The 14,498-nt window shown below is 40.7% G+C and overlaps 1 protein-coding gene across 1 annotated transcript in view; it reads right to left on the bottom strand.

Annotated features, from left to right (window-relative positions):
* Positions 1 to 10,432: 10,432 nt before the first annotated feature.
* Positions 10,433 to 14,498, bottom strand: part of BLTP3B (bridge-like lipid transfer protein family member 3B) — a 62,607-nt gene continuing 58,541 nt past the window's right edge. The window contains exons 20-21 of the mRNA XM_048499480.1: positions 13,297 to 13,475; positions 10,433 to 12,125 (exon numbers count right to left, since the gene is read on the bottom strand). Of these exons, the coding sequence (XP_048355437.1) occupies positions 11,997 to 12,125; positions 13,297 to 13,475 (308 nt within the window). The 3' untranslated portion in view covers positions 10,433 to 11,996. The remainder of the gene's footprint in view (positions 12,126 to 13,296; positions 13,476 to 14,498) is intronic.

Genomic DNA, 14,498 nt, shown 5'->3' with positions numbered 1-14,498 from the left:
AGTAGACCTGTTGCACAGCGGAGTGCTGGTTACCGAGAGTAGGAGAAGCAGCCTTAGGACTTAGCTGCAACACCAGGAGAAACACCACAAGAAGCAGTTACTCTTCAGTGAAGTGTAGTTTATATACAGTGCAGCTAATCACAAGAAGATATATACAAGGTCATGGAACAGACTGATAGCATGCTTCGCCAACACAGCATGCTCAGAAGACAGAGAACAGTTGCAGCTGTTCACACATATATACAGAAGCTGACCAATCAGCTTAAAAGTCACACACAAATTAGTAGCAGCTGGCCAGAACTGGTTTGAACCAGCTCACTGCATCAAGTAGCTGTCAGTGAACTGTCAGTGAACTGTCAGTTAGATCAGACTGATCTAGCAAGACACATTCTTCTATTGTAAACAAAATTGTTCATTGTACTTCATTTTCCACTCTATCAATGTATCAACAAAAAAAATAGCTGAACTTGAGAGTGACAGTTCTTGGTACAAAAGATGTTGAGAGTTTCTGCAACTTAAATCTCTCTATATTGCCCTTTGATTGGCACTTAAATTTAGTGCATCAACCATTGAGCCATGACTCTCTAACATTTACATGTAATTTATGAAGAGCTCCTTAAATTTTCTGACTTTTTTATCCATCAAAGGTTTTCTCAAACTTTACCTTAGGAAATGACAGATGAAATTTCTGCCGTTGAATAAGTTAAATGGAATTTGAAACTAAAAGAGGAGTTTAAGGCTCCACACTTCATTCCATATGTTATCATCTCCTCCTTGTTCTTGGGCTATATTCCCCTTGAAGGTGGGGGGGGGGGGTTAGCATTGACATTTTCTTCACCAAATAGCTCGATTTTGGGCATTTTAAGGGGTAAGGTTGACTGCACGCATATCTTCAGCAGTGCTGTTCATCCACTGTTTCTTAACAGAAGTCTCCTCCAGTCACATAATGTGCCCGTACCACCAGAGCTGTGCTTCCCTCAGTTTCTTTGGTATTGGTGTAATTCCAAGATTTTGTCACTATACGTTACCACCACTTTTAGATATTTCCTCAGATGAAAAGTCTGTAGAAGCACTCAATTCAGCTCTCCATTTTTTGAAGTCACTGAGGTTACAGTCAAGGGTTCAGCAGAGTTCAGATCTCAATTCAGAATCCAGAGAAAGAACCAGTCCAATATAGTTCTTTGAACAATTTAAACATAGCTGAGAGCCTTTAAATTTTGGCTTCGCCTGCATTTCTCGCATGATGAGCACTCGCTGATTCACCTACTTTTGTCTGATACTCAGGCTAATCCATGGTTCTCTCTGATTGAAAGAAAGATTGAATCACTTGGTATATCTCTCGACTCGCTTTTCCCGCTATCTAGTTCAGAATCCTACAACTTGTTAAAACAAAAATTGTTGGAAAGTGAATGGATTAATTTATTTAGGGCTGCTATGAAAACTTATTCACCCTTACATCTTTCAATACCCCTATATCAAAACAGGATGGCTCCCTATTTGTATTTTTTGACTAAATCCTATGCAGAAGGAAGAGGCCCTCACACTTGCTTTCGGCTTCAATGTTTTCCCCTCCGCTTTATTGCGTGGTAGATTTAACAACTTGGAAATGAGCGAAAGGGTATGCTCTTGTGGTGAACAACAAATTGAAACATTGGCACATCAACTGCTTTGCTGCCCTAAATTTGCTAATATCAGATCAAAATATTCCAATATTCTTTCTAGGATACCTAGTGAAATGGGAGAATCAGGTAGACTTCCTTTCCTTCTGGACAATTCTGACAATGAAACTTGTGAATTGGTAGCACGATTTTTACTGGAGGTGATGCACAATCAATAATTAAATTTAAACATAGCTGAGTGTCCTGGGATGGCTGTCGCCCCTGCCTCCAGGGAAGGGGCTGCCATCCGAGTCTCGGGCAAGCCAAGGATTATGGGGCCACTCAGCCTCTCCAAGATTGAGGTGGGAGGGGCCAGGAGCAGCAGCTGAATGTTGCCACACCAAGGACACCCACCATACTGCATCATCCCCTCTCTCCTCCCCCAACCGTCTGGCGTAATGGAGAGCCATTCACCTCCTGGAACCATGCTGGTCAATGTAACTCAAAACGCTGGGGTCTGCCCCTGTTAAGAGTAGGGAAATTAGTGAGGGCAGACCTTGCTTAAGAGAGGCTGGATGACTTTATGAGATCTTTTTCACCTATGTATACATTAGGTTTTTCTCCTTAGAAATCCCAGGAGCCAGGAGTAAAAGGTTAACAATTTTATTAGAAAAAGTAAAATAATAAAAACACAAGCACACAAATGGTCAAAGCACACAGAGAAGTCACACAGTCCTAGGATGTGGATTGTGTTGAGGGTATAGGCCTGGGATAGAATGGGAGTTTTAGGGGAAATAGGCAATAATTACCTTATCCTAATGAAGGGATCCAGAAAACAGAGTTCAATGCCTGCACTGAGCTCCAAGAAGACAGGGTTGGAAGCTGGCAGTTGGTATAACTGGACCAGGGCAGCTCAAAATACACTGGGCGCAACTTAACTAGACTGGAGATTTAGTTCAGAAACACTAAGCTCTGACTGCAGGGTGGACATCTAATTTATAGGGAAGATCAGACTCTCAAGCCATGCTAAGAAAGCTTAATCTTTCCTGGACAAAGACAGTTCTTGCCTTCTGGAAGAGAGACAAGAGAAGGACACTTATGTTAAGTGGTGCATACTTAAACTTAATGTTTAAAACTGAGACTTAATGTTCTAAGTCCAGAAAGTGAGGGAGATGGTTAGCTTTCTGTGTGAGGCTGATTTAATAACAGTTTCATGATAATACCAGTGCAAATGGAAGTGGTCTTTGGAGAGGTCAGTCAGAAGACTAGAAAATGAGATTAGTGTTTAGAGGAATGGTTGGCAGGAACTCTTGATGAAATCATCTTCACATATCTTTTGTCTCATGAAAGCAAGTAGGCTGATGCTGGAATGAGAACCGTCTTTCCAAGCTGAAGGCATTTTCCTAATCACTCTAGGAAAAGGGGCAGCAAACAGTTTTGCAAGTTGATGTTGTCAGGAGGCTAGTCTAGGCAACTTTCTGTCCTTACGGGTAATATAAGCCAATGCAGAGGATGGCATTACATCTTGGCACTGCATTCCTAGGTTGGTGGGATGGGTAAAGGCACTGCAATCTTAAAAACAGGGCCCCACTCACCCACCATGGGTCAGTCTGTTAACATCACAACTGGTGGGAACCAGCCAAGGGAAAGGCTGTGGAGGAAGGAAAAGAATAGGAGATGGAGGTAGGGAGGAGGCATGAGCCAGGAACCATGCTCATGCAGTGTGGGGAGAGCCAGAGCCCAGTACCAAAGAGGCAAGCATCAAGTCGAAGGAAGGGATAGAAAAGAGCAGCCAGAGCAGACCCTGGCCAACTGCTAACAGCCAGACTTGGTGTCTGAGGAGGAAAGAGAAGTGGGACCAGGGGAAGATATAGGAGGAACCGGGACTCAGGGGGGATAGACAGGGAAAGGAAGCAATATGATCAAGCAAGTAAGGGCTAGCTCCTGACTCCGAGGCATCGATTGGCAGGTGGGGCTGGAGGGATGGGATAAACACTATAAGAAGGGAGAGTCCAGGGCAAAGAGGAAGTTGAATCCACTATTCCCAAACCTGGGGAATGTGTGGCTTGTAAGGGAGAAGTAGTTGATGTGTCCTCCTCCCTCATTTCTGAGACCATGTAGAGACCTAAGGCACTGGAGAGCCCTGCAGGGGAACAGATGTAAGAGGCCGCCTTGCCTCTTGGAAGCTCCACACTGGGTATACAAGTCTCCAGTTACTGCTTAAGAGGCAGATTCTGTACAAAGGTAGGGAAAAAACTTCAATTCCATTTTGATTACCTAATTGGTAAATTTTGTGCACATTCTATTGATTTCTTTCTTAAATTTTAAGACTATTTAACTCTTCCACCATAAGAGTCTCCTCAAAAGATCTGAAAAGGTTTGCTCTGGCCCACTCCAATCAAGAACCCCCAAATAGTCATGTTTCAGTACAGAACCTAATGCTATCACAGGGGAGACAAAGCTCCAGGCAAGACTGAAGGAAGCCACCTACTCAGTCTCAACATCCTCTGTGCCTGTGGTTCTGAGAGAATTTGTGTAGGGAAAAGGACTGCGACTCAGTGGATCACAGCCCAGGTGATGTGAAAATTTTAGTGCTGTTTATGATATACTACAATTTGTGTTTTGCTGTTGTATGCTGCCCAGGGTCCCGCTTTGCCAAAAGTGGGTAGGGAAAAATAAATAGTCCATTACCAAGTATGGACTCTGATATAACTAAGCAGAACTGGCTTCAGGGAGTTCACATACCCACTCTCAATGATGAATATGTAGTCCTATCTGATGACAACCATATAATGTACCCTTGACATGGAAGAATTGTTATCTGCCCAGATCATAAAACCATTATTTCAGACTGTTTGAGAGATCAATTCTGGCCTTATATGCTATGGCAGGGGTCTCCAATTTTTTTGTGCCTGTGGCACCTTTGGAATTCTGACACAGGCTGCTGGGTACAATTACACAATGGTTGCTGCAGCCGGTGGAGACACATGAAGAAGCCCAAGTGCAGCAGAGAAGCAGGGTAATTTTAAAATGCACTGGTTGAGCAGTGGCGTACTGCCCACGGGAACAGTGTGGGTCATTTGGCGCCCGGAGCAGATGTTGAACCTGAGCACCATTTCCCTCCAATACGCCTCTGTGGTTGAGTGAAAGAATACAAAACAAAGTGGCGGCAGCTGACACTGAAACAATGTTAATTTAATCTGCACAGCCAATCAGATCTTCAGTAGCAAATCCAAAGCCCAAGTACTCAAAACCTTTGTAAATCGTTGTGCAAGATACTGACAGGCTAACTGCAACAAATTCCAATCTGTTAAGTGCCAGCCTTCTGGTCAGAGGATTGCTTCTAAACATTCTTTCACTCTTCACTGATAAATGAGGCTTAGAACAATCATTAAGACTTTCTCCAAGAACTCATCTGAGCTCTGCAGTTTGTCTGAGTAGGAATAGCAATGTTTTAGGAATAATGATGTTTTATTGTCTATTCTATGCAGGACTCTCAAAAAGTGCTATTTTTTCAGTTACTGGTGAAAGCCACTTCAGTTACTTGTGAAAGGTACAGTATAAGTAGCTCAAATAATTTTTCAAAGTAGTGCTTACTCTTTTTTGCATTTCCTAAATAAAGAACACAGTGCCCAAGCTTGACTGATTTCTTAAATAAGTAAGAACCAAACTCTTTGTAGGTCCAAAGCACAAACCTTTGTCCAGGAATGCTGCAAGAACATAGTATGAGCTATGAAACATTAGCATGTGTACTTTTAGGGTACAGCAGGGGTCCCAAAACTTTTTGTGCCTGTGTGCAATCACACAATGGTTGCTGCAGGAGGTGGAGACACACATGAAGAAGTCCAAGTGCAGCAGACCAGCAGGGTAATTTTAAAATGCAAAAAACAAAACAAAAACCAATTGTGGCTGCCAGCAGTAGGAGCTCTGCAATAATTGTAACTTTTGAATAGCCCCGCTACATGTTAGATGTGAGCTACCTTTGAATCTGTTATACTATTTATATCAATATCTGAGCTACACTCAAATCAACTAGCATCTTAGAGAACAGGATGATCATGATATAAGCTTTCAAGAATCCAAGCTCCCTTTTGTCAGGTGCTACTTGACTCAAATCTAGCTCTTTTACTACAAACCAACCAGGCTACTCTCCTGAAATTATCTTCATTATCTGATAACTGTTCATGTGAATGTTCTGGCCAATATAGATTTTATATTTGCATTCCAAACATGAAGGAAGCATTAATTCAATGTGTGAAAACACAGAACATACAATACAGTAGACTGCTGTTGAGGTTGAAAAGACACGATGTTCAGTTTCTAATTTTATAAGCATCATAAATTCCTCACAAGAGGGAGCTGACATGTTTCTTCTGGATTTCTTCAATTTATGTAACAGAAATAGCAAAAAATATTTTTGGTTTAAAAAACTGATTAATTGAAGCACCAAAGCATTTTTAGAAAGTAGAATTTCAGATTTAGGAAACAGTGAAGTTCCTAAATAGTTGGACCAATTTTTCCCAATTTTTATTTGACTGTTCCCTGATTCAGCTGGCCTGACTTGTCTCCAAACTGAAACATGTTGTTTTTTAGAATGGAATTTAGTGTTTTATGTATGTTATAAATTGCTTCAGGAGCTCCAGTCAAAAACAGGGATACAAATTCAATAAATCTAAATGTGGATGTAAAGTTAAAAATATCATCTATACAGATAACTACTGATGAGTTACATGATAAACGAAATGATTTCTCAGTCAGGATTTACAGGAACTGGATAAAATGTAATACTACAAAGTATAAGATCATTCACTTTTAGAATTTTGCTATTAAATGCCAGCTTATCTGCTAGAAAACTATGGTTCAAGAGATGACCCAGAAGACTGCCAATGTGATGCTACACATAAGATGAAAATGAAATTTTAAAGGGTACTAGACAGTGGTGGCATTCAAATAATTTAACAACTGGTTCCAGTGGTGGGATTCAAATAATTTAACAACTGGTTGTTTACAAGAACCATTTGAACAACCGGTTCTGCCAAAGTGGTGCGAACCTACTGAATCCCACCACTGGTACTAGATATGACGTCTCAAGTTAAAAATAAGCAATTATTAATAGTGACTAATTGATGTACTATGTGTAGTTTGGAGCAACAGGGTGATCTCTACAACTGATATCTTATAAAATAAAGATGAAAAAGCCAGGCTTATTATATCCACAAGAAGACAGATGAGAAGGGATACAACTTCATACAAATATATACACACAAATCATGGTGCTGTAGCTTAGAACAGATCAGAAACATAACAGAAAAATACAGTAACTAGCAGACCATGGCCATGCAGCCTGGAAAACCCAGAACAGTCAATAGTACAGTAGTTTTAACTAAACACTGTAGAACTTATTTAAATTCATTTTACCATATTCGTCTTTCTCTCTCATGTTTGCTCCTCCCCCCCTTTTTATGGAAACAAGAAAGTGGTAGTGTCACTCCTGTGATTCCTGTATGCTGTAGTCATATAGAACTAGTTCAAAAACAATGCGTTGAGAGAAGACAAAAAAAAAAGTTAACCTTACAGAGCAGACTGTAAGGAAACAGTGTCTGAAATACACCACAGGATTTATCAATCAGGCTCATCAACCATTCATTGTTTAAATCACCCCCATCCCCCACTCAATGCATGGGGTAGACTGAAGAGCTTTTTTGACATTAATAGTCTCATCCAAAGGGGTGGTGGTGAATCGCTCTTCAAAAGCAGCGCATACCCACACCAGCAGGTCTGCCCTCCCTGGGATTCTTACCACAGCAGAGGGGCAGAAACACCAGCGGGCAGGTGTTGCCGTGCCCTCGCAGTGCTTGGACATGGCACTTTAGTGCTCCCACACTGCCACTAGCAGTGTGAACACATTGGGGGTGTGGTGGAGGCGGTCCCAGGGATGGAGTCAACATTAGTCAGCTTCCACTCCAGGTTTTTAGCAATAATGCCACAGCCCTAGCTCTTCAATGGCAATGGTGGGGGTGGGGGGGTGTCTTCATTTTTTTGCCTTCCCAAACTGCTGGAAAATCCTTTAAGAGGTGGTGGGGCATTGCTAAGTCCTGCTGCCAGGGCTCCGGATGGGGCTGCCCATTCCTTAATTAGTCTTTGGTATGAGTTAAGTAAAATCTGTTGATTTTAAAATGTGACTTTTATACATAAACTTATGGTAACTCTAACGTCAGCAGCACAATACATCTCAGTCCTGATGTAGAATTTAATAAATAATATTTGCAGAGGTCAGTTTGTACATCTCAACATCTACTGATGCACTGAAAAAAATGTTGCATGATGCATCTCTGACTAGTTATGTGTCCTGACTGTGTGATATGAGTATAGGGCCAGTATGAGAAAGATCTGAGAAACTCCTTAACAGGGGCTTTTAAAAGTGAGTAAGCATTCATGTGAAAATGGCATAAACACTTGTGCCTTTTAAAAGATTTGAGAATGTGAAAAATCTGGCTTGCTTCCTCCTTTTACGGGAAAATGTCTGGAATAATTAGCTATGTATTACTTACTCACCAGCAGCAACTGAAGGTGATCAAGCAGACTGACACACTTCCCAGCAGGGACGTAGGTATAGATTTTTTAGAGGGGGGGTTCGGGGGGGCCACACCCCCACCCGGCCCTAGGGCATGGCCACACCTCCCCAAGCCCCATCCCATGCCTAGCGCTTATAAAAGCAGCTCTCCGAGGCCAGGGATGGCAGACTCCTCTGCCCTGCCCTCCCCTGCCCCTCCCCTCTGGGCAGACGCATAGAGGAAAAATGGAGCCTGGTGCAAAATCTGAGTTTTGCGCCCCCCCCCCAGCAGCCACTGTGATGCTGGAATCCACCCCCAAACAGCATCACTTTCAATGGTGTTTAAACTAGAGAGCCCAAATTCTCCTTTTAAATCCACCTTAAAGGGAGAATCTGGGGTCCCTAATTAAACAACATTGAAAGTGATGCTGTTTTGGGGTGGATTATCCCCCACCCTGAAACAGCATCACTTTCAATGTGGCGTAGTGGTTATGAGCAGGTGCATTCTAATCTGGAGGAACCGGGTTTGATTCCCTACTCTGCCACTTGAGCTGTGGAGGCTTATCTGGGGAATTCAGATTAGCCTGTGCACTCCCACACACGCCAGCTGGGTGACCTTGAGCTAGTCACAGCTTTTCAGAGCTCTCTCAGCCCCACCAATCTCACAGGGTGTTTGTTGTGAGGGAGCAAGGGCAAGGAGATTGTAAGCCTCTTTGAGTCTCCTACAGGAGAGAAAGGGGGGATATAAATCCAAACTCTTCTTCTTCTAAACTGAGGACCTCAGATTCTCCCTTTAAATCCATCCCGAAGGGGGTGGATTTAAAAGGAAAATTTGGGGAAATTTGGGGGAGTGCCTGCTGTCAGGGGTGCAATTGTTAAGCCAGAAGCACCAAACTTTCAGGGTATCTTTAGGAGTCTCTCCTAATGATACTACCCAGTTTTGGTGAAGTTTGGTTCAGGGGGTCCAAAGTTATGGACCCTCAAAGGTGTAGCCCCCATCTCCTATTAGCTCCCATTGGAAACAATGGAGGATGGAGGTACTCCTCTGGGAGTCCATAGCTTTGGACCCCCTAGACCAAACTTCACAAAGCCTGGGTGGTATCAATAAGAGACTCTCCTGATAATACATCCCAGGTTTGATGAAGTTTGGTTCAGGGAGTTCAGTTATGGACCCTCAAAGGTGTAGCCCCCATCTTCTATTAGCTCCCATTGGAAACAATGGAGGATGGGGGCACCCCCTTTGGGAGTCCATAACCTTGGACCCCCTGAACCAAACCTCACCAAACCTGGGTAGTGTCATCAGGAGAGTCCCCCAAACAATCCCTGAAAGTTTGGTGCTGCTAGCCCAAACAATGCACCCCATGCAGGCCAAAAACAAAAAAAGAACTATAATGTTTTTAAAACCCACAAATGTAGGGGCGGAGCTTCGGACATGAATGGGGGTGTTCAAACCCGAGAACCCCCCCCCCCTTACCTATGTCCATGCTTCCCAGTACAGCAGTTTTCCTGTAGTGAAAAGGTACCACACTGGGCAAACAACTGATTTTTCTTATTAAGTTCATTTTCACACATTTTTCAAATCTCCCATTGCTCTGATCCCTTCTCCGATATGTAACTACATTTTAAAAACTATTACAGACTAACTTTTAGTTTAGTTATTGGAGATTTCAGCATTTAACTAATGTTTTTCTAAGGTTTATGGCGCTATTCAAACAGGAAAAAATTATAGCCCACTTTAAAAACAGATCTTTGAAGATAACTTTCAGTATAATTGTCTCTCAATTCTTTTCTTTTTTAAAATTAGAATGGATATTTGAATAGGCCATAATTCTGCTAAAAGTCTACAGATGATATAATTTGTAGCCCTCGAATTTGAGAGGTTTATTAGTGATTATTTAGCACTTAGCAGGAACTAGAATTTCTCATTTAACCAGAGAGCAAATGATCATTTATAATTTAACACAGCAATGCTTTAAAATCTGTCAGTTCAAACATTAAGTTCATTTTTCCTTTAAATAGAAACCGAGTAAAGAAGAGTACATCACTGGTTCTTTGCAGTAAAATAAAACCATGCAATGAAGCATTCCATCATCTTGCCATTACATCTAGTGCAATGAAAGACTCCAAAGTATGTGAGACATGAAATAGCAGGGTCAAATAACACTATCAAAACTGTCCTCCATACTTACCATGAAGCTGAAATACAATGAGGCCAGAAAGATCTGTATACAATTTGTTCTAACAACAGGTTTTTCTATAACAAGTAATTGTAACAAAAGAGTTAATGTATAATCTGAAGATTTATTAGCACCCATTTTGTTAATTGCTTGCTTGCATTGTTCCTAATTTAGATTTAACAACATTTCATTTTCATGGAGTTAGGCCATTTTAAGATAGCCTGTTGATCTTCCATTGGACAGAAAGCGGTGATGGAATATGAAATGAGCGGTGATGGAATATGAAAGAACGGATGGAAGAAAATGTAATAGCCAGAAACTAGGAACAAGTGCCAAAAGGAATGTTCAACTGCAAAAAGTATGAGACTTGTGATAATTGTGATAACTTGTGCCATGATCAGTAAATATTTACATTTAAACTTCTCTTTATGGTAGGATTTCAAACTAATACAAGGGGTAATAGATGTAATAAAGAAAAGCTTTAATTAAAATTATTTCCATTTTGTCCAGTTTTGCAAACAGCTAACTCCTAGTCATAGATTTTAGGATTCTTATCTTTGAAAACATAATACTATACATTACCACTTTAAAATGCTTTAGATTGTTTAACCATTTACTTCTAGCTAAAGGAGTTTTCTAACAAATGTGGATTTTGGCTCATTGCTTTAAAAACTCTTCAGATTTAGAACATCTTGCACAAATCTGTACTTTTATTTATACATATGAAGCAGTTCTTTCATTTGAAAATTAGAATTTCAATTTTTACAAGTAATCTATGTTTTAAAATGTAACTTTACAGGTTCATGGAATTTCATAGGCTCTACAGGGCAATTATTTAACATCCTTACCTAGCATAGTGATGCACAGTTAGAGTACACTTTTTACAAAAATCTGTTTTAAATTTCACTGGGTACCAAAATCGATGGCAGCTGAGTTTCATTGAGTGCAAATAATGAGCCTACCAGTGATCATCCTTGCAAACAGCCCTGATCTGATAACAAATGTCACCCCTCTCAGTACCAGACACAGACGAACTGCTTAGAAAACAAGGCAACAATCTGATGTCATCCATTGTGGAAAGACTGTAGACACTTACATAAGCACCATTATGGTTCCTGTGTGGCTGGAATGTTTTTCCCATGCTCTACTTCTGGTACTCACTCCAAGGCAAATGTTATTGACTTGGGGACCAGTCACAGGCTGGCTACATCAAATTTCAGCTGCTAGCCAGGACCATCTTATGTCCAACTACATTTATAGTGCAAATTTAATCTCCCTTTAACTGTGTCTACCAACAATCACAGTATATGATGGTACATTTTATAACATATGTTCATGCTAGCTCTCTTCTCCCATTATACCGTCTTATTTCCTCAAATTTTCTCTGGACATCCCCTTAGATGAAGAACCTCTCCTATTAAACAATGAAATGAAGGATCTCTCCTATTAAACAAATAGTTACATATATTAGAAACTGATTTTCCCTGCATAACTGCTGCTTAATCAGAGCCACAGAAAACACTCCTCTGCAATCCCAAAGCTTTGCAGATGTTCCTAAAAATGAATATTTTATACAAGTTTTGTTCTGAGCTCAGGTTTTAAAAAAGGCATCCACAAAACAGTAGCAAAGAAAGTATCCCTTCTTCTTCTACAGCTATACAGAGCCTGCTACCGTTGATTTTCAGTAGTCATCCTTTTTATTTGATAAAGCAAAGTGTCTTTTTCCAAGTGAGCTTCAGCAAGGGCCATCTTGGCATTGGCTAATTCCTGTTTGAGACATTCATTTTCTTCAATCAGCTGAAATAATTAAAGAGAAAATACAGATTTAGTTGTTCTATATATTACCAGATCTTATTTGACAAAACAGTGTTTAAAAACAATGCTCTCCTGTAAAAAACAAGTAAAAACAAGCAATTAAGCCAGTGGTTCTCAAACTTCCTAACAGGTTTCTCAACCTTCTCAACCTTCCTAACAGGTTTGTTTTTGTGGCAAACTAACCTGGAGAACCCAGTCCTACACATGAAGCCTGCTGGGTGACCTTGGGCTAGCTCAGTGGTTCTCAAGCTTCCTAATGCTGCAACCCTTTAATACAATTCCTCATGTTGTGGTGACCCCCAACCCTAACATTTATCCATTTTACAGATGGAGAACATTGATGCAGAGAGTCTTAGGCGACCCCTGTGAAAGGGTCGTTCAACCCCCAACCCCCAGGTTGAGAGCCACTGATCTAGAATGCAACGCACCAATAACCCTTAGGAGAGAAATGCCTCGGTTTCTTTTCACACACACACACACACACACACACACACACACACACACTAGTTGTAAGGCTATCCTTACAGCTTGTTTTTATGGCTCTCTGGTGAGTTAGAAAAAAAGCAACAACATGCTTACTGGATTCCCACAGCAGCCCCAGCCCCGCCATCATGGAATTACCGTGTATATTCAAATATAAGCCGAGGGGGGCTTTTTCAGCATAAAAAATGTGCTGAAAAAGTTGGCTTATACTCGAGTATATATAGTAATTTGTATACATTTGAATAATGAAGCCATCTAACCCAAGTACAAGGTGCCCTGATCACTTTGAGAATGGGTCAAAGTCTTTTAAAAAATTCCCAAGTTGCTTTTAAAATCTTGTAGAAGACACTGCCCTAGCATCATGAAACCATTTGCCAAGGCTCAGGAGGCCTAAACAACAAATAAAATGGGTAAAATGCATTCATTCAGCCATTTCCTTTTTGAGCCATCATGATAGGCAAGGATCTAAAAACAAATGGCAGTCTTTGCAAACTCTAGTACACTTTTTATACCCTTGAGAGAAACAAGGCTGACGCAACCCAACCAATTGTGAAGATCAGCTACTTCTGATATTTCCCTCTCCCCAACCACCCCCCACATGCACAGTCTTTTACAGAGAAATGCAATCATTTTGACTAATTGAGAAGAACTTTACAGAAAAAAGGTTTACCCGTTGTTTGATCAAATCAGATGAAATATTGAAAGCTTCTAGAGATCTAGCAATTTCGGGAGATGTCTGTGTGGCTTGAGACAGACAGTTCAGTTTTTTGCAGGCACCTATTGCATCTTGATCCCCTGTATCATTTCTTGTCTCAGTCTTTGCTAAATCATTGCTAGGGGCTTGGTTGTCTGTTTAAGAAAAATATTTAATTGGTTATAACAGGAAGATGACAACTGATCTCAATACAGTACAAACTTTAAGTGGCACTCAGTTACCCAGAAAACTTTAACAGACATGTCTGAGACGTACAGCCTACTCTTGCAAGCCAGACATAGGATCTTATTTGAAGACACATAAATTCTTGACAACCACTACAGCTACTATGTCAGACTAGGCAAGAAAGCCTTTGAAATCCACAAACACCAAGACAGTTGCAGCAAAAAGGAAGAGTGTCTGAAAATAAACAAAACCTGGTTACTTGTACTAAAAAACACCAAAACCAAAAACCAGAGACATTCAAATGCAATCTTAATTTTAAAAAATTGCATTTCATCATGGATCTCTCTCCAGTACTTTCTTGCTCTTTGCATGGCCATATACAATAGCATTTTCAATGCCATCTTCTTTGATGCCCTTCTAACTTTAAAAATAGTATACAACTTTTCCATATACCAGATACACTACATATTTTGTATCTATACAACTAAACAACACACCAACTGTTGTAACTTCAAATAATATAAACCCAAGCAGAGATTCAAATTACTTGCACTTATATATATGACCTATAGTTGTTATTTTAAAAGATTAAATTAGTAAATACATAGGTAATTAAATAAATAAGTAGATCAATAATGTCACATTCAATATTTACATTAAATATCAATATTAATTAACTTTATCATAGAGCAGAATTTTGTCTTATACAGAACACCAGCTGATGAGGATAAGGAACAGGCACAGGAGGAAGATTCAGCTCTCAGAGAATGCACAAGTGACAAAAGGTTCAATCCATGAAATGTCACTTGCAAAACCTGGGAGGAGATGTGTGGGGGTGGTAGGGGACTCCCTGCTAAGGGAGACAGAAGCAGCAATTTGCAGGCCCGACAAGATGTATCGAGAGGTGTGCTGTCTCCCTGGGGCAAAAATCCATGATGTCATAGAGAGGCTGAGAAGACTTGTCAAGCCCGCTGACCGTTATCCCTTCCTTT

Source organism: Sphaerodactylus townsendi, linkage group LG06, assembly GCF_021028975.2.
Source record: "Sphaerodactylus townsendi isolate TG3544 linkage group LG06, MPM_Stown_v2.3, whole genome shotgun sequence".
In the NCBI taxonomy this organism is placed as follows: Eukaryota; Metazoa; Chordata; class Lepidosauria; order Squamata; family Sphaerodactylidae; genus Sphaerodactylus; species Sphaerodactylus townsendi.
The sequence above is the reverse complement of the archived record's forward strand: the minus strand, read 5'-3'. Positions and strand labels throughout refer to the sequence as shown.